The sequence below is a fragment of the Gorilla gorilla genome, chromosome 12 (assembly GCF_029281585.2).
Source record: "Gorilla gorilla gorilla isolate KB3781 chromosome 12, NHGRI_mGorGor1-v2.1_pri, whole genome shotgun sequence".
NCBI lineage: Eukaryota > Metazoa > Chordata > Mammalia > Primates > Hominidae > Gorilla > Gorilla gorilla.
This window is the reverse complement of record NC_073236.2, coordinates 29,354,061-29,374,644: the sequence shown is the minus strand read 5'-3', so window position 1 is coordinate 29,374,644 and position 20,584 is coordinate 29,354,061. Positions and strand designations below refer to the sequence as shown.

Genomic DNA, 20,584 nt, shown 5'->3' with positions numbered 1-20,584 from the left:
GGCTGAGGCAGGAGAATTGCTTGAACCCAGGAGGCAGAGTTTGCAATGAGCCAAGATCGTGCCACTGCACCCTATTCTGGGTGACAGAGCAAGACGCCATCTCAAATAAAATAAAATAAAATAAAATAATAAAATAAAATAAAATAAAATGTAAAAATGATCAATAAATGAAATTACTATCAGTTGAAACTCATTAAATTTAAAGACGTTTTTTACTCAAGTAACTACAAGAACATGAATGTCAAGTTTCAGATGGGAAACTATTTTCAAATCACATAACCACCAATTTAATTAGAATAAGAACTCTCAGGACTCAACTGTGAAAAAGAAATAAGAAAGAAACAACCCATGGATAAAATAGGCAAAGGTTTGTGCAGACATTTCATCAAATAAGATGTGCAGATGACACATAAGCATATAAACAGGCTTTTAACAGGATTTTCCATTAAAGGAATTCAAATCAAGCCCACAATGAGACACCACTATACACTTTTTAGAATGGCTGAAATTAAGAAGAAATACAGGTAATACCAATGTTGATGAGCATACCAAGTTCCTAGTGTCTACGACATTGTTAATGGGAATGCAAAATGAAACAGCTACTCGGGAAAATAATTTTTAGCTTTTTCTACAATCAAACATGCCCTTAAGACATGACCTAAATATCCCACTCTTGAATTTTGCTTCAGAGAAATACAATCTTATTTTCACATAAAACCTCTATTCAAATATTCAAGATATTACATGTGTGTGTGTTAGAAATGAAAAATAACATAAATGTCTCAAAATTTGAGTAGGTGAAAAAACTAGGAAGCATCTATAAATTGAATCCATCAGCAATAAAAAATATCAAATGATCAATTCACAAACCCTTACAGTTGAACTCCAGGCATTATGCTAAGTGAGAGAAACCGGTCTCAAAGATCAAAGGAACACATCTGTAAGCAGCACTGTCAACCCCAGGTGTCAGTGGTTTGGGCTGAGCTCTCTCTGTCTCTCTCCTGACCAGACCCAGATGTTGAGCTCTGCCACTTGCAGATGGAAAATTTTACTATTTTCAGTCATGCACTGAGGTTTGAATTACTTCATAGACTGAACCAAACAAACATGGGCTCCATTGAAGAGTGTCTGGCATTTGTTTCAACCACAAGAGAACTTTCCCCAGCTCTCCCTCGTCCTCGGTTCTCTCCTGCAAGCCAGCAGCCCTGCAGTGTAGCCTGCATCTCCCATGCATCCACCCATCTCCTTCCAAGGGCCTTCCACCACACCATCCACTGTTTTTGAGAGCACTGGCAGGCTTTCAATTTGTCCACATTCTGTTGTTACTGAAGTTAGGATTTTTAGGACTAATTAAGGATCATATTTTATGACTGAGTTCCATTGCCCCCTCTCTCCTGGGACAGAGCTCCTAAACAAGGTTCTGCAGGTGTAGACAGAGTTAAGCTGTTTTATTCCTCAGCCTAGGAGCTGAGCTCTCAGTGGTGGGTCGGGCAGGAGCTTCCCACCTTCTCAGCATTTCGGTTATTGTGGGGTGGAACCTCTGCCATAGGACAGAGCTAGAAACCAGAGACCCAACGTTCCCAGTGGCACTGGACCCAGGGCAGAGCCTCCATCCATGAGTGGGGCTCCATGGAAGAAGTGAGTCTCTGGCTCTCAGTAGCTCTTGTTCAGCACTGAACCTCAGCATTATGTGCTGTGTGCAGGGTCAGAGGGCCAACGTACTGGGCCCTGGGGAAGAGTTTCCTCTGGTGGGAGTTAGTAGAAGGTGTCCTGTCTTCTTGGCTGCATCTGTCCGCAGTGGAGTTTACATCATGCTGAGCTGGGATGTGGAAGGAAGGAGAGCATCTTAGATCAAGTATGACGACTGGCCTTACTGAGTTTTCTAGATTTTCTTGAATAAATATTTCTTCACTTGCTTTATGCTGTTAGAGCCTTTCCAAACCCTGTAATTTTTCAAAATAATTTTCACTGGTCTCACGAGGGCCTGGATTCACTGAAACCCTCATGCTGTCAAAGAGAAATAGAATTTTTTTTCACTTTTTAGAGAACACCCATGCGTTATAAAATAATGGGTTGACTTTTCATCCAACACTTTACAGATACCATCAACTTTCCTCTTGCTTGTAAGGTTTTAACCAGAAGAATGCTGTCATCATCTTTTCTGTTCTTTTGGAAGGAATGCCCCCTCTGCTCACCTCCACTTGCCTGCATATATTTCTATTTGTCTTTCCTTTTCAGCAGTTTTAATAAGATTTACCTAAATGTGTGTGGGGGCATCAGGGGGTGCAATTCTGCTGTTCTGTGTTCTCTGAGATGCATGGATTCACGGTAAACCGTGAATCTGTCTCCATTTTGGGGAACACAATTAGAAAAAATGTCAGTATGAGCCCAGAAACAAGCCTCCCTGAAGAGGGAACAGGACCACCTGGGGGCACTCAGGACCCACTGAGCACAAGAGCCAGCCTCAGGGCAGGTGCAGAGGGAGGTTAAGGTCTGGTTTCCTGTAAGCCCTGTGGCTTCCTCTCCATGAAACAGTTTCCTCTGGGGCACTTCTCTGGATTCCTTATCCTGTTCTTCCTGAAGAAGAAACATTTGTGGTGACAAGAGAAAAATTTTCTCACATGCACCAAAGGCAGAGTCACCTACAATCACTCCTGTTTCTCAATGTGAATAAATTATCAATGCTTCTGAATTCAATCAGCTAAATCTATAAAAGGTGTGGTGTTTAACTCAACACTGCAGCCCAGCTCAACAGAACTCCAAGGGTCAGTGAGCAGCAGGCAGGATAAAGTGCATGCTGGGCACTGGGGCAGAGGGCGTTAGCATCCAGTGCAAAAGAAGAAAGGCCCCGTGGTGGTCACTGTCAGGACTCCAAACCCATAGTTCCAATTGTAGGTGACCCCATGCAAAAGAAGAGAGACCCCACCAATTGTTAGTGTGGATGTCAGGTCTGATAGTGCCACACTCACACCTCAGGTGGTTATGAAAAGATTTACCAACTCTATTATTGTCTGCTGAGAGCAGCACAGGCCTCTCAAGAAATTCCAAACTGGAATTTCCTCAAGGGAACTGGAAAGGATGCTGGCTCAGGGCTTTATAATGATTTGGTGGTGGGGTTGGGGGTGGGGGCACGTTTTTACTCAGGAGAAGGAGCTTGTGTGATTTAAACCTCACACTGGCATCAGATAAGGGAGCTTCTATGATTTCTTACTAGATTTCCCATATGTGGGGGACAAGGGAGAAGAAGAATAAACCTTAATTCATCAGCAGTGAGCACCAAAATAGGACCTGACACTTTATTCTCCCTAGCAGTTTAAGAAAATGAGTGAAAAAGAGAGATAAGAGTCCACTATGTGTGAAAAGCAAACAGATCTAAAGACAATAAAAATTTTTATTATGGTAAGCACATAATAAAAAGAAAGAGAAGAAGGAATGAGACAGGCAGGGGTGCTCAATCAATGTCCTGGGTGGGGCCTTTTCATTATCCACAGCGATCAGTTTATTCTGAAGGTCTCAGGTCAGCTTCCTGCTTCAAAATATCACAGGGCCTTATAGGGTATATAAAAATTATTATCGGATATCCACAGTTTGTCATACTTTACTAAAGTAGTCTAATAATTAGATGAAGTTCTGAATTTAATATTCAGTTGTATTAAATATTAAAAAATGCCACAATCTAGAAATTAGGAAACTGAGACTATATTTTTATCAAGGGTTACAGCCATCCTATACACTGGAAAGCATAGATTTCGTAAAGATGAGAGACAGGCACTCCCAAGAAGAAGGGGTTGGGCAGAAGATTTATTCTGAACTGTTTGGGTAAACAGACTTAATCAACAGGTTACAGGAGGGGCTATGGATGTTAATGGAGGTTGTCCTGACACACGCATACTGAACAAACACACATGAAGCTTATGAGCCCTGTTCACTCACCAGTGGTGACTTAGCATTTAAATCCATTACAGTCAGGCCCTATGTGCAAATAGCAGAAGCAGAGACACAAAGGCACTCAGGGTGCAGACTCTGTAAACGGCCAGAGCCAGGCCATGGTCAGTGGCCTCTGATCAGGAAAAAGATCCTGAGAGCAAATGTTCAATCAAAGCTGGGGTTATGGCTTGTGGAACAGGGGGTCAGTTCATCAGGGGATGGGCTGCAATTGTCTTCATAGTGCTTGTCTCAGTGCCAGTGCTTACTGAGCCACTAGAGAAAAGGAATAACCTATTGGCAGTTAAAACATAGTTTATCTTTTAAGTGTAGAAGTGAGTGGCAAAATCCTTGCCTGGCAAGGCCTTAGGTCTTGTTTATAATTTGACATCTTACTGCCACTGTTCTGTCAGTCTTAAGATCTCTATTTTAACATGAGTGTTGGTCATTGCTGTGACTAAACCACAAAGGGGAGTAGGTATAACGAGGCGTGTCTGATCTCTTGTTTAGTCATGGTTGGAAAAAGTTTTTAGATTTTTAGGGGGTTCCCTAGGCCAAGAGATGGACTATTTAATCAGTTGTGGGTTTTAGGGATTTATTTTTAGGTTACAGTTTATAAATATGAACCCAACTATTGACTTTCTGCAATTTCACTGCTGTGTTATGGTTAAAAGTACCTGGTAAAATTCCTTCCAAAGTGGTTCAAGAGCAATATTCTACCCTGATGTTTCTTACAATAGATATAATTCCCCTCTTTAATCTTATTAGAGGTTACTGAAAAGACGTAGGGAAATGATGGTTTAATCTGTTGATGAATAGTGTGGGTAAAATGCACTCATCTCTTTCAATACTTTGTCATGCATGCATATTATAGGACAGAGGTGAGCACTGGGGGGTAAATCTCTAAATGTATGGGCCTTCCAGCTACCAAATAATAGGCTAACAACTGATGTCTCCCTGAGGGTGTTAACTATAAGGCTGTCTTGCTAGGGAGAGAACCTTTGGCCAAGGAAGTTCAAGATTTTCTTAAGGTTTGGACAATTTTAGTTTAAGGATGACAATTTTCTTCAACATTTTCAGAAGATTGTGGATGGGATGGATGCTGTGTTGTATACATAATGCTAATGCCTTCCATATTTAGATAATATTATAAACTCCTGACTGATAAGACTGCTTACTTGGTGTGATAACCCACTACAATATGTATACTTTTAGTTGGTATGCTATGTCATTTTCTTTTCAGTTTTTACTTTCCAAGTTGTATTAGTCAGGTCTCTAAAATGTAGGAGTGCATCTAAAATGTGTTATTTTGTTGTGCATTTTTACATGTTTCAGAAGATGTGAGAAATTTCTTTGCATGAAGAGCATCCCAAAGTCAGGCACTCCTCTAGAACATGTGTTTAATCCTTGTCTTTGGCTTATTGAAGAGCTCTGTTGACTGCAATAAATTCTGCCATCTGGGCTGACTTTACATCATGTAGAGGAACAAACGCTGAATGAAAGTTTGCACTACTCAATTGAGTGCATAACCTCATTTCATTACCGATGTATAATGCATCAGAGATGATATTAGGATTTCAATGGGAATCTAATCTAACAGATGTAAACAAATTTTCATAATTTAGATAAAATTACTGTGAGCACACTGCTACTATTCAGCCATGTCTTCTGTCTATCACACTGAATCCACAATAACTTTGACCTAAAAGTTAGCATTTGTTCTAATGTTCAGATGTGTTATTTTTATTGTAATGTCTCTAGATGATTATGTGTGGCTATCTTGGCCAAGAGTGAAGGAAAGCAATTTTAACTGAAAAAAAAAATGAGAGAAAGCACAACCTAATGAAATGGAAGTCTGGACATGAGTGTCTCCAGGCTTTTGTATTTCAAGTGTTCATGCACCCGGGGATTTCTTTTCTTAATTGTACACAGAGCAACACCCAAAATGTTCATTTCCTCTCCCATTGACTCTTATCATCTGTTTCTATGTCAGTTAGCTTCGAATTTTTGACCCCAGCTGCATCCAAGTAGCTGCAAATAAGCATGATTTCATTCTTTTTTTATAGCTGCATAGTATTCCACTGTGTATAAGAACCATGATTTCTTTATCCAGTCTATAACTGATGGACATTTAGGTTGATTCCATATCTATGGTACTGTGAATTGCACAGTGATACACACATGAGGGGATGTGTTTTTTTTGTTACAATAATTTGTTTTCTTTTGGGCATATACCCAGTAATTGGATTGCTGAGGGGAATTGTAGGTCTGTTTTAAGTTATTTGAGAAATCTCTAGATTGATTTCCACAGTGCTTTGGCCAAGTTACATTTTCACCAAACATATGTAAGTGGCGCTTTTCTCTATAGCCTTGTCTGCATCTGTTAATTTTTGATCTTTTAGTGATAGCAGTTCTGACATGTGTTAGATAGTATCTCATTTGGTTTTGATTTGCACTTATTTGATGATTGAGGATGCTGAGCATTTTTGTATGTTAGTTGGCCACTTCTGTGTCTGTATTTGAGAAGTTTCTGTGCACGTCCCTTCTGCATTTTTAATGGGGTTATTTGATTTACGCTGCTAATTTAAGTTCCATATAGATTACTGCCTTGCACACACTGAGAAAACAAGTATTCAAAACTAAATAGAAAAACATAATCACTTGTAGGTAAAAACATACTGAATTTAGAATGGCTGTGGATTGCCAGTTGGTATTGAAATGGGACAGCAACTTTGGAAAATGGTCTTCACTGAAAACCTCATACACAAGTGTACCTAGTGTCACCACTCACAGTAGTGGAATGGAGAACACAACTCAAGTGCCCATCGACTGCCATAAGGATGAAGACGCTGCAGTGCATCTGTGGATCTGTAACCCACAGGGATGAAGACGCCGTGGTGTGTCTGTGTCTGTAACCCACAGGGGTGAAGACGCCGCGGTGTGTCTGTGTGTCTGTAACCCACTGGGATGAAGACTCCGTGGTGTGTCTGAGTGTCGGTAACCCACAGGGATGAAGACGCTGAGGTGTGTCCGTGTGTCTGTAACCCACAGGGATGAAGAGGCTGCGGTGCGTCTGTGTGTCTCTAACCCAGCTTTAAAGAGGAGTGAAGAACTGACATAGGCTGCAACTTGGATGAGCCTTGAAAACATTGGGTGAGTGAACTGAGGGAGACACGGAAGTCCACACCCTGAATTGTCCCATTGACGTGAAGTATGCAGAGGAAGAAAATCCCTAGAGACAGATCCCAGGAGGTGAGTGGAGGGGAAACGGAGAGTGATGCTTAATGGAGCTGAGGTTTCCTTTGAGGAGATGAAAATGTTCCCAAACCAAACAGTGGTGATGGTTGCACAGCACTGCGAATGTGTAAAGTATCACTGACCAATACACTTAATGAGGGCTAAAATGGCAAATTTTATGTTTTGTGTATCTCAACTCAATAAAAACGAGTGCCACATTTTGTTTAGTGAATCAACAACAATAACATTTAGGTTTAAATGCTGGGTTCCCCAATAGAACCAGTGCTTCCTGCTGGAGCTGGATCCATCAGCCCCAGGGAAGGGAGTGGAGTGGGTCAGGTGCACAGGTCATGAAGGGAGCACAAATTCCAACCCACTCCTCAAGAGTCCGGTGACCACCTCCAGATCTACGTCCAAAAAACAGTTTTTCCTACAGCTGAGCTACAAGTGCACAACCATGTATGTATGTATGTATTTATTTTTGAGAAGGAGTTTCACTCTTGTTGCTCAGGCTGGAGAGCAATGGCACAATCTCTGCTCACTGCAACTCCCGCCTTCTGGGTTCAAGCGATTCTCCTGTCTCAGCCTCTGAGTAGCTGGGATTACAGGTGCCCGCCACTATGCCTGGCTAATTTTGGGTATTTTTAGTAGAGACAGGGTTTCATTATGTTGTGCAGGCTGGTCTCAAACTCCTGACCTCAGATGATCCACCTGCCTTGGCCTCCCAAATTGCTGGGATTATAGGTGTGAGCCACCTCACCTGGCCACAACCATGTATTTTTGTTTGTTTGTTTGATGTGGAGTCTCGCTCTGTCGCCCAGGCTGGAGTGCAGTGGCACGATCTCAGCTCACTGCAAGCTCTGCCTCCTGGGTTCATGCCATTCTCCTGCCTCAGCCTCCCGAGTAGCTGGGACTACAGGCAGCTGCCACCACACCTGGCTAATTTTTTGTATTTTTAGTAGAGCTGGTGTTTCACCGTGTTAGCCAGGATGGTCTCGATCTCCTGACCTCCTGATCCGCCCGCCTTGGCCTCCCAAAGTGCTGGGATTACAGGCGTGAGCCACTGCACATGTATTTTTAAGCAAAAAACAGTGAGGGGACATCAGTGTGAGCCCACACACAAACCTCCCTGTGGGGGTTCACAGGACAGCTGAGGGTGCTGAGGACAGAAGCAAGTACTCAGGAACCAGCAGGGAGAACCAGGGGGCACTTGGCACCGCATGGGGGCTCAGGAGCATTGTGGGGCTCAGTGGTCAGGCAGGCACAAGGCTCAGCATCAGGGCAGGTACAGCAGGTGGGGAAAGGCCCTGGAGATGGGGTTTTGTGCCACATTCTCATTGCACCACTAGACACCCTCCACTATATCTAGTCTCATGTGTATGAGTGTTTATATGTTTAGAGAATAATATTTATATTGTAAATATATAGCCATATGTTAGGCTCTTCAGCTTCAACTTATGTGGACCCCATTCATTAGGAATAAGTCCTTGTATTTGAAGACTTCATAAATCAAAATTTTTGTAGAATCACTTTCTTTTTCAGTCTCCTTTCCTCCCTTTTTCTTTCTTTATCTCACATACACTGACAAACACACGGGGTGCTATAACTTTAATTACCTGATACATTAAAGCAAATTGATTCATTTGCAACTTGACCAGTTTAGCAGTTGTTCATGTTGTTGTAAGATTAAGAACATGTTTCTCAGCTGTGTACTTCTCTGAGCTGAGCAGCAGCTTTATTTGAAATACGCAGAAACTGAAAATCCAAATATTAATCAGCAGCTTTATCAATAAACAAATTGTGGAAAAGTCATTTATTGGAATAGTACCCATTACTACAATCAATTAATGTTGGATATGATCAACAGTGTGGTTCAATTCACAAGTACACATGATAAGTATAATGAATCAAAGCACATACATATGACTCCAATTTATAAAATGTAAAAAGCAAATACTCATTGCAAGTTACATAACGAAGATACCTAACTGACTTCTACATGGTAAGAGGAGGAAAGGTGTAGATAGGGAAATTTCAGGAGAAAAAGAGAAAATTGTGAGGCTAATTGATTTGTTTTATCTGTGAATGGTGATGATTATGTCAATATTTGTCAAACTGAGAAGATATTAGGTGAAGACTACAACTTGTCAGTATTACCTCATAAAAAATAAAAGTGTATAATTTGGTAGAAAAAGAAAAAGAGAGAGATAAAAATAATACAAGAAAAGCCTTAGACTTCTGAATACACATGCGAATGAATCCTCAGTTTTTCTATATTATTTAGAAAAACACTAAGATACAGCCAAATAATATATCATTATATTAAGAGGATTTTGTAAACCTCACTCAGAATTTCTTTCTCTGTCCTAGAGTTAATTTAGGGAGCAGTTGGATCCCGTCCTGAGAAACACAGGCCAGACAGTGAGACTGGCTCTTACCAGATGTGAGCTCATAGACACGTCACATGGTCCCTCCATGCTTGGGAGTTTATGTTCACATTTGTAAATGAAGGAAAACTTGACTCTCACGGAGCATAATTCATGTGCATCTAAAAGTAGACATGCTAATGATGATTAATTATTTATGACATATAATCGCTCATATCCACCCTGGGACACAGCCCACTCTGAGGCATCCCTTCCAGAACTCGCTATAGTAGGAGACATGCAAATGCGCCCCTTCCATTGCTGATGAAAACCAGCCCAGCTCTGACCCTGCAGCTCTGGGAGAGGAGCCCCAGCCCTGAGATTCCCAGGTGTTTCCATTCAGAGATCAGCACTGAACACAGAGGACTCACCATGGAGTTTGGGCTGAGCTGGGTTTTCCTTGTTGCTATTTTAAAAGGTGATTCATGGAGAAATAGAGAGATTGAGTGTGAGGGGACATGAGTGAGAGAAACAGTGGATTTGTGTGGCAGTTTCTGACCAGGGTGTTTCTGTGTTTGCAGGTGTCCAGTGTGAGGTGCAGCTGGTGGAGTCTGGGGGAGGCTTGGTCCAGCCTGGGGGGTCTCTGAGACTCTCATGTGCAGCCTCTGGATTCACCTTCAGTGACCACTACAGGAGCTGGGTCCGCCAGGCTCAAGGGAAAGGGTTAGAGTTGGTAGGTTTAATAAGAAACAAAGCTAACAGTTACACGACAGAATATGCTGCGTCTGTGAAAGGCAGACTTACCATCTCAAGAGGTGATTCAAAGAACACGCTGTATCTGCAAATGAGCAGCCTGAAAACCGAGGACTTGGCCGTGTATTACTGTGCTAGAGACACAGTGAGGGGAGGTCAGCGTGAGCCCAGACACAAACCTCCTTGCAGGGGCGTGTGGGGCCACCAGGGGGCGCTCGGGACCCACTGAGATAGGGACAGGTCCCAGGAGCAGGGGCAGGGGGCGGTTTCCTTTCTCAGATGCAGGAGGCAGGTTTGTTTTTGCAGGACTCTGGAGTTTCATGAGGTAGCGATATGTTATTATTTTTGTTTATGATGTATTTTTATTGATATTTGTGTTATTGTAATTTTAAAATTTATATGTAGGGATATTTTTTAAAGATACATAACTTCAAAAAATAATTCTTCCTAATTATTTACTCTTATTCTTCTAGAGTTTTATTAACTTCTGTTGATATCAGCTACTACACAGCTATAGAGACATTAATTTACATCCTAGACATACGATTAAATACACAAACCTATGCATTCATGTGTAGTCTTTTATATTTAACATTATAACAGAACAATTCTAAAATATGTCCTAAAGAATCAAACTTAATGAAAAATAAATATAAATTATTAGAGTAATCTATAATTGATTCCACTGATTCTCTATGATTCACATAAATCAATGTCTATTTGTAAGCTTAAACATAGTGTATTGGTCATTTTAAAATAGCCAAGAAATAATTTCAAATATTCTTGTCACAAAAAGTGATAGGGATTTGTGGATTTGAGGTAATATATATGTCGATTAGCTTGATTCAATTATTCCATATTGTATTCACAAATCATAACATACCTTTGCAGGCCATAAATATATACAACAAAAATTTCTCAATTTTCAAAGAAAATTTAATTATATTTGTTAATCTACCCTAGGTCATGAATTTTCCCCCCTGTCCAGATCTGATTGAATCGTCCTGAGGAACTCATCCATTCTCATGTCTCCCGAAGGCTTCAGGAAGTAGCTCTTAGATGGGTAGAATCAGGCAAACCATGTGTGTCCACAGGTCCGGGAGCATCTCTCTCCTTGGGTTAGGCCTCCTCCTCAGGATTACAGGTCTCTTCAGTTTTCTCAACATGCTGTTGTTGTACCAAATAAACACAAAAACACTTCCTTTTATTATGCTTTGGTTTAATTTTTCAAAACAACATAAAGATGATAATTTTAACAATAAACATATTACAACCTACCATACACGAGACTCTTCCTATGATTCAAGGTTTCTTATCAGGACTTTATATGTATTACATATTTTCAATTTCTTTCTGATATGGAATGCTGATGTCTCTTTATTAAAGATTATTCTTTTATGTTTTTTTATTGTTATACTTTAAGCTCTGGGATACATGTGCAGAACGTGCAGGTTTGTTACATAGGTATACATGTGCCATGGCAGTTTGCTGCACTCATTATCCCATCAACTACATGAGGTATTTCTCCTAATGCCATCCCTCCTCTTGCCCCCCACCCCCAACAGGCTCCGGTGTCGGATGTTCCCCTCCCTGTGCCCATATGTTCTCAGTGTTCAACTCCCACTTATGAGTGAGAACATGTGGTGTTTAGTTTTCTGTCTCTATGATAGTTTGCTGAGGATGATGGTTTCCAGCTTCATCCGTGTCCCTGCAAAGGACATGAACTCATTGTTTTTTTACGGCTGTATAGGATTCCATGGCGTATATACGCCACATTTTCTTTATCCAGTCTAACATTGATGGGCATTTGTGTAGGTTCCAAGTCTTTGCTAATGTGTATAGTGCTGGAATAAATATACGTGTGCATGTGTCTTTACAGTAGAATGATTTATAATCCTTTGAGTATATACCCAGTAATGGGATGGCTGGGTCAAATGGTATTTCTGGTTCCAGATCCTTGAGGAATTGTCACACTGTCTTCCACAATGGTTGAACTAATTTACACTCCCACCAACAGTGTAAAAGTGTTCCTATTTCTCCACATCCTCTCCAGCATCTGTTGTTTCCTGACTTTTTAATGATCGCCACTCTAACTGGTGTGAGATGATATCTGATTGTGGTTTTGATTTGCATTAGTTTATCTCTTAAAATTAATTTTCAAAAGACCCACTGAAAACCCGGGTATTATTAGAACTTTTAGGTGTAATCATTGTACCAACATTGAGAATATATTCAATTTATTTCACGTGTTGTCAAATATCCTTTTCTCTTTAAAAGTTGTTCATAGTTGTAATATCAAACAGAATATTAGTAATTTATACTTATGACACAGATTAAAATATTGTGTAAATAATTTAAAGACATTTGATTAGAAAAAAGAATACATGTTCCACATATGTCCTATTTTTGTCTTCTCTATGAAATGTGTGCTTTTTATTTTTTATGTTACAGATGTTACCCTTATCTTTTTGGCTTCAGGAATTTAATTTGCTAGGTATACTTGAGTGTACTTTATTAATTCATTTAATAATGTTCATATTTTATATAATGGTTTAATATTATTTTTATTATTTGCTGAATTTTAAAGTATTTTATACATTTTTATTTCTTGTTTTATGAGATAAAATTTACGTATAAGAAGAAATGCATAGATCTAAAATGTATCACTAGAGAGTTTCTGGCAAAGTTGAATACGCTTGTCCCCAACACCTAAGGTAGCTGAAGAGCAAGTCCACCCCCAACATAGGTCTTCCTCTGTGCCTGCAGTCAACTCCTGCATGGGGAAATGTTTTGATTTCTGACACCATAGATCCATGTTTTTCTGCTTTGAACTTCACATAAATGAAATCTAACGTTATAGACTTTTTTTGGTAATGGCTACTTTTGCTATATTTGAGGTGTATTCATGCTATTTAATGTATAAAATTAGATCAACATATTGTCATTTATTCAATTAATGAACTGACTCTGACATGAAACCTCAAAGTTTTCATGTATATATGGAGACAGAGAGGGAGAAAGGATAGAGATTTTATGTCTGAGTCAGCCCATTAAGTAAATAAATGACAATATATTGATCTATTTTTCTGTTGATGGACTTTAAATTTGTTTCCAGTTTATAAATATCGTAAGCAAAGCTGTTGCAAATATCTTAACGTAAGTTTTTCTATGTTCTCATTTTTATTGAGAAAATATGAAGTATGCATTTCTTTATTATAAGAGTAAGTTTAATTTTTTTCACTTTTATTGAGGTATAATAGAAAATTTTTAAAAAGTATATATTTAAAGTGCTCCACTTGATGTTTTTATGTTTTATTGGTCCGTTCTCACAGTGCTAAAAAGAAATGCCTGAGACTCAGAAATTTTAAGAAAAGGATATTTAATTGGCTCACAGTTCTGCAGGCTGTACAGGAAATGCAGTGGCTTCTCTTTGTGGGGAGACTCAGCAAAGTTAGAATCATGGCAGAAGACAAAGGGGAGCAGGCACATCACATGGCCAGAGCAGGAGCCACAGGAAGTGGCGGGGGAGGTCTACACACTGTTAGACAACCAGATCTTGTAAGAACCCATGCATTGTAGTGAGAACAGCACCAGGAGTTGTTGCTGAACCATTCATGAAAGACCCACCCCATGACCCAGTCATCTCCCACCAGGTCCCACATTCAGGATTGAGGATTGTAATACATGAGATTTGGTCCAGGACACAGATCCAAACCAAATCAGATATACATTGTAAAATGCTCATCATGGTAGGGTAATTTGTGTATCTATCATCTCACAGAGCTACCATTTTTATTTTTACTGCGTGTGTGTGTGTGTGTGTCTCATGAGAACACCTAAGATCTACCCTTTTAGCAAATATCATTTTTACAGTACAGTATTAACTATAGGAACATTGCCATATATTAGACCTCCAGGACTCATTCACCCTGCACAACTGAAACTCTGTACCCTTTGGCCAACATCACCCAATTTCCCTCTCCTCTCAGGTCCTGAGACCCGCTATCCTACTCTCTGCTTTCAAGAGCTGGGATAGTTTAGATCCCACACATAAATGAGATCCTGCAGCATTTGTCTTTCTGCATCTGGCTTGTTCCACTTAGCATCATGTCCTCCAGGCCCATCCGTGTTGTTGCAAATGTCAGAATTTCCTTCTTTTCAAAGCCAAATAAAATTCAGTTTTGTGTATGCACATTTTCTTTATACATTCATCCACCTACAGTCATTAAGTTATTTTACAAATCTACACGATTATTTATAATCTTGCAATGAACATGTCTTTGGCAAAATAATTTTATTTCCATTAGATGTATAACAAGAAGTGGGATCACCAGATTATATGATAGCTTTATTTTCAACTTATGGAGTAACCAATCCCACCACAAAATATTCCCTTTTCCCCACATTCTTGCCAACATTTGTCATCTTTTACCTTTCTGATAATAGCCATATTAACTTGTGTGAGGTGATATCGCATTGTGCTTTTGATTTGAATTCCCCTGATAATGAGGAATGTTGAGAACATTTGCATTTTCTGTTAGCCATGTGTTTGTCTTCTGAAAAAAAAATCTATCCAGGATTTTGCCCTTTTTTTAATCAGTTCATTTGTTATCTGCTATTGAGGTATATGGGTTATTTATACATTTGGATAGAACTTCTTGTCAGATAAATAATTGCACATAGTTTTTCCTGTGCTTTGGTATTAAATTCAAAGAAATCAGTTCTGAATCAATGGTAGGAAGATTTTTTTTCCTCCATGTCATTTATGAGTTTATGGTTTCAGGTATTATACCCATTATCAGTTGATTTTTATATGGAGTTAGAGAAGGCCTAATTTTATTTCTTTTGCATATGGATGCCTGGTTGTTACACCATTATTGAAAAGACTGTCCTTTCTCTACTGTGTGTTCTTGGCACACACAATCAGGAAGAAACATAATGACAAAAGAAAATATCAGATGAATATTCCTGATGAACATAGATCTGAAAGTCCTCAACAAAATACTAGCAAATAGAATCCAGAAGCACTTTAAAATGTGATACATCATGGTTAAGTGGGCGTTGCCCCTGGGACGCAAGGCTCATTCAATATCCACAGTAACTGTGATTCACAATGTAAACAGAATAAATGCAAAAACCATATGATTATGTCAACAGATGCTGAGAAAGCCTCTGATAGGATCCAACATCCACTCATGATAAAAACCCTAAACAGACTAGACATCAGAGAATCATACCTCAGAATAATAAGAGCTATCTATGACAAACCCCCAGTCAACATCATATTAAATGAGCCAATTAAAACACTTGTCTTTATAAATTACCCAGTCTCAGTTGTTTCTTTACAGTGTGAGAATGGACTAAGACAGCATCTAAATAGGAAAGGAAGTCCATCCACCCGTCTTCACTGATGATACAATTTTATAGCTAGAAAATCCTAAAAACTCTGCCAAAATAATTGTAGAATAAACAACGTTAGTAAAGTGTCAGGATACAAAATCGATAGACAAAAATTACCAGCATTTCTATACCCCAACCACATCCAAGCTGAGAGTATAATCAAGAACACAATCCTATCCAACTTACAATATCCACAAAGAAAATGAAATGCCTGGGAACACAGATAACAAACAAGGTGAAAAATCCCTACCAAGAGAACTACAAAACACAGCAGAAATAAATCATAAATGACAAAAATAAATGGGAAAACATTTCATGCTCATGGATTGGAAGAACCAATATTGTAAAAATTGTCATACTGCCCAAAGGAATTCACAGATTCAATGTTATTTACATAAAACTATCATCATCATTATTCACAGAATTAGAAAAAAACCACTCTAAAATTTATATGGAACCAAAAAAGACCCTGAATAGCCAAAGCAATCCTAAGCATAAAGAACAATGCTAGAGGCATCACGATACTGACCTTAAACTACACCATAAAGTCTTGCTAACAAACACATCTTGGTACTGGTATGAGAGCAGACACGCAAAAAAAATAGACCAAAATAGAAAACAGAAATAAAGTTGCACACCTGCAACCATTTGATCTTTGACAAGGCTGACAAAAACAAGCAATGGGGAAAAAACTCTGTATTCAGTAAATGGTGCTGGGATAACTGGATTCTGGCAGATATGCAGAATGCAAGAGTGAAGGAGCCTGTGCAGCTTCTACCTAGATTTCATATGTGTAGAGAGCCCTGCATGCCCAGGAAGAAGACTGCTGCAGGAGTGGAGCCACCACTGACAGCCTCTACTAGGGCAGCACCAAAGATGGGGAGAGATGGAGTTGGAGCCCCCATTCAGAGTCCCCACTACGGTGCTTCACAGTAAACTTGTGGGACTGTGACCACAACCCTCAAGACCCCAGAATGGTAGGGCCATGGGCAACTTGCACCCTCAGCCTAGAAAAGCTTCCAGCACTTGACTCTCACTTGTGAAGGCAGCCCCGTGGTCTGTGCCTAGCAAACTATAGGGATTGTCTGCCTGCGGTTTTGGGGACCCAATCCTTGTTCCAGTGTGCCCTGGTTGAAGTACATAAGGTCAAGAGAGATTATTTTGTAGCATTAGGATTTAATATCTACAGTGCTGGGTTTTATATGTATGTGGGTGTTGGTTGTTCCTTTGGCCAATTTATCCCTTTGGGATTGGAATTATTTACCCAATGCCTGCACCATCATTGCACCTTGGAAGTAAACAACTTTCATTTTTTAAACTTGCAAGCTCACAGCTGGAGGGAAATTGCCTTAAGACTCAGATGAGACTTTGGACATTTGAGTTGGAGGTTGATCAAGTTAACATTTTGGGAACTATTGAAAAAAAGGTGATTATATTTTGCAATGTAAGAAGAATATGAAAACTTTGGGTCCGAGAGTGCAATGATATAATTTAAGGGTTTTCCCCTCCAAATGTCATGGTGAAATGTGACCCATAATGTTGGAGGTGGGGCCAACTGGGTGGTTTTGGGTCATGAGGAGATTTTTCAGGACTGGGTTGGCATCCTCCCCATGATAATTAGTGAATTCTTGCTGTATTAGCTACTATGAGATTTGATTGTTCAAAAGAGTCTGGCAACCCTCCTACCCTCTCATGTCCCCCCTCCTCACCGTATGACACAGCCTCCCCCCCCTTTGCATTCCACCATGACTGTAAGCTTCCTGAGGCCCTCACAAGAAGCGGATGCTGGTGCCATGCTTCTCACACAACCTGCAGATCTGTAAGCCAAATAATCCTCTTGTCTTTGTAAATCACTTGGCCTCAGGTATTAATCTATACCAATGTAAAATAGACTAATACACTGCCCAAAGCAATATAAAGAGTCCATGCAATTTATATCAAGTAACTAATATAATTGATTACATATTTTTAAAATCCTAAAATTCATATAGAACCAAAAAAGAGTCTGAATAGCAAAAGCAATCTTAAGCAAAAAGAACAAAGCTGGAAGTACCACATTCCCTGACTTCAAACTACACAACATAAATATAATAAGAAAGGCAGCATGGTAGTGGTAGAAAAAAATCAAGAGCCCAGACATACAGCCAAATATCTACAACCAACAGTTCTTTGACAAAACTGACAAAAATATACACTGGAGAAACAACTCTCTATTCAATAAGTGGTGCTGGGAGAATTGGATAGCCTTATGTAGATGAATAAAATGAGACTTCTATATCATCACAGACACAAATTAACTGAATATGGATTCAATGTTTAAATTTATAAACTCATAAAAATGCTCGAAGAAAATCTAAAAAAATCCTCTAGACATTTGCCTAAGCAAATAAAATGTGACTAAGACTGACTTCAAAAGCAAATGCAATGAAAACAAAATTAGACAAACAGGATTAATTGAAACAAAGATTGTCTGCACAGCAAAAGAAATAACCAACATGGTGAAAATACAACCTGTGAACAGTAAAAAAAAAAAAATTTGCAATCTATTCATCAAAGGGCTAATACATAGAATCTACAAGGAACTCAAATAAGTCAACAAGAAATAACAATTTCATTAAAGAGTGAGCAAAAACCAGACATTTCTCAAAAGAAGACACAGACATGACCAAAACAAATAAGAAAACATACTCAGCATCACCAATCATCTGATAAATGTAAATTACAAACAACATGATATAGCATCTTCCACCAGTCACAATGGCTGTTATTACAAATAAAAAACAGCAGGTCTTTGCAGAGAAGCATAGGAAAAATAATGCTTTTTATATGCTTGGTGAAAATATAAATTAGTACAACCTCTATGAAAAACAATACAGAAGTTTCTCCAAGAACTAATATTAAAATTACCATTTGACCCAGTAATCCCTCCCAGTGGGTATATTCCTCCCAAAAGGAAACTTTTATATCAGAAAAAGTCACCTGCATTCCTATATTTACTGCAACACTATTTTCAATAGAAAAGTCAAGTAATCTAAGTGTCAACAGTGGATGATTAGATAGATAAAATATGATAGATGTAAATTGTGGAATACTATGCAGCCATAAAAATTGAAATTGTGTCTTTCACAGCAACATGAATAGAGTTGTAGGACATTAGCCTAAATAAAATAACTCAAAAAGATCTTCTCTTTTATAATTGGAAAGTAAACAAAGGGAACACATATACGTAGATAAAAAACAACAGACACTGGGAACTGCAAAAGAGGGCAAGGTGAGAGGAATGTGAGGGTTAAAAAATCACCTACTGGCTCCAATGTTCACTAGTGGGCGATAGTTACACCAGAAGCCCAAACCTCACCTTTATGAAATATATTCATGTTACAAAATTGCACATGTACACCCTGATTCTGCTGAAAAAAAACAGAAATAAAACATGAACAGAACTGTTACACTGCTAGCTAGATTTTTCGGCAAACAAGAAAAATGCAAAAGGAACAATTCTCTGTTTTGAAACCCTTTCTCATTTTCTGGTACGATTAGAAATTGTAGCCTAATCCCTATATTCTCTTCCAAAGCCCTAGCATTAGCCATTTCTCAAAGACATGCTGGTTCCTTTTTTTTTTTTTTTTTTTGAGACAGGGTCCAGGCTTACTGCAACCTCCACCTCCTGGGTTCAAGCGATTCTCCTGTCTCAGCCTCCCAAGTAGCTGGGATTACAGGCATGTGCCACTATGCCTGGCTACTTTTTGTAGTTTTAGTAGAGATGGGGTTTTGCTATGTGGGCCAGGCTGGTCTCAAACTCCTGACCTCAAATGATCTGCCTACCTCAGCCTCCTAAATTGCTGGAATTACAGGTGTTAGCCACTGCACCCTGTCACTGGTTTCTTTTATAGAAGAATAGTATTAAAAACTCAAATCTTGATTCTGGATGTATTTTTTGTTAATGTGCACTCATTTCTTGTAGAAATTCTCAGGTAAAAAATCTAGGAAGTGTGTGTTGTGTATTAACCCATATATGCACACACATCTAAACTATTTTTATCTAATATATGTACCTATATTATGCTAAACTTGCAAATAAAATGACATGTCCACTCTAAGTTAATACCACATGAATGTTTATCACATTCCTTCTATGCCTGTCACTAACCTTGCACTCCAACCATGAGGAACCCCATTTCCCCACACACCGTCCATTCTCTTTGTAGTCCAATTCCAAGATTCCTGTGGAGTGTAACCAGATGTGTAAGTTGTGCTCTTTTGTGGAACATCATCAATTGGGGTACAATGCTGATGTGCAGTTTCTTTTTTCTTTAATCTTATTGCCTACACCATTTCTGAATCTACTTAGTACCTCTTTTGAATTCATACATTTGTAATGGAATTAGACATTTTCTATATTATCTGCATTCCATCCTGGAATTCCTAATCACCTATTTTTTAAAAAAATTTCTTTTCAAGTAAGATTGTATTAGTCAGGGTTCCCTAGAGGGGCAGAACAAACAGGATATATATACACACACATGATACACACACACACACACACACACATACACACACACACACACACACGGAGTTTATTAAGGAGTATTAACTCATATGATCACAAGGTCCCACAATAGGCCATCTGCAAGCTGAGGAGCATGGAAGGCAGTCCGAGTCCCAAAGCTGAACAACTTAGCCAGTCTAATCTTTTCATGTTCTTCTGTTTTTCTTTTTTTTTTTTTTTCCTCTGGCCACACTGGCAGCTAATTAGATTGCACCACCCAGATTAAGAGTGTGTCTCCCTTTTGCAGCCCACTGGCTCAAAGGTTAATCTCCTTCGGCAACACCCTCACAGACCCACCCGGGATCAATACTTTGCACCCTTCAATCTAATCAAGTTGACTCTCAGTATTTAGCAT

The 20,584-nt window shown here is 39.2% G+C and overlaps 1 gene segment (V, D, J or C); it reads left to right on the top strand.

Annotated features, from left to right (window-relative positions):
* The first annotated feature begins 9,929 nt into the window (after positions 1 to 9,929).
* On the top strand, positions 9,930 to 10,509 carry LOC129531490 (immunoglobulin heavy variable 3-72-like). The segment is given in 2 exon segments: positions 9,930 to 10,005; positions 10,109 to 10,509. Coding segments are annotated over 2 exon segments (447 nt in total).
* Positions 10,510 to 20,584: the final 10,075 nt, after the last annotated feature.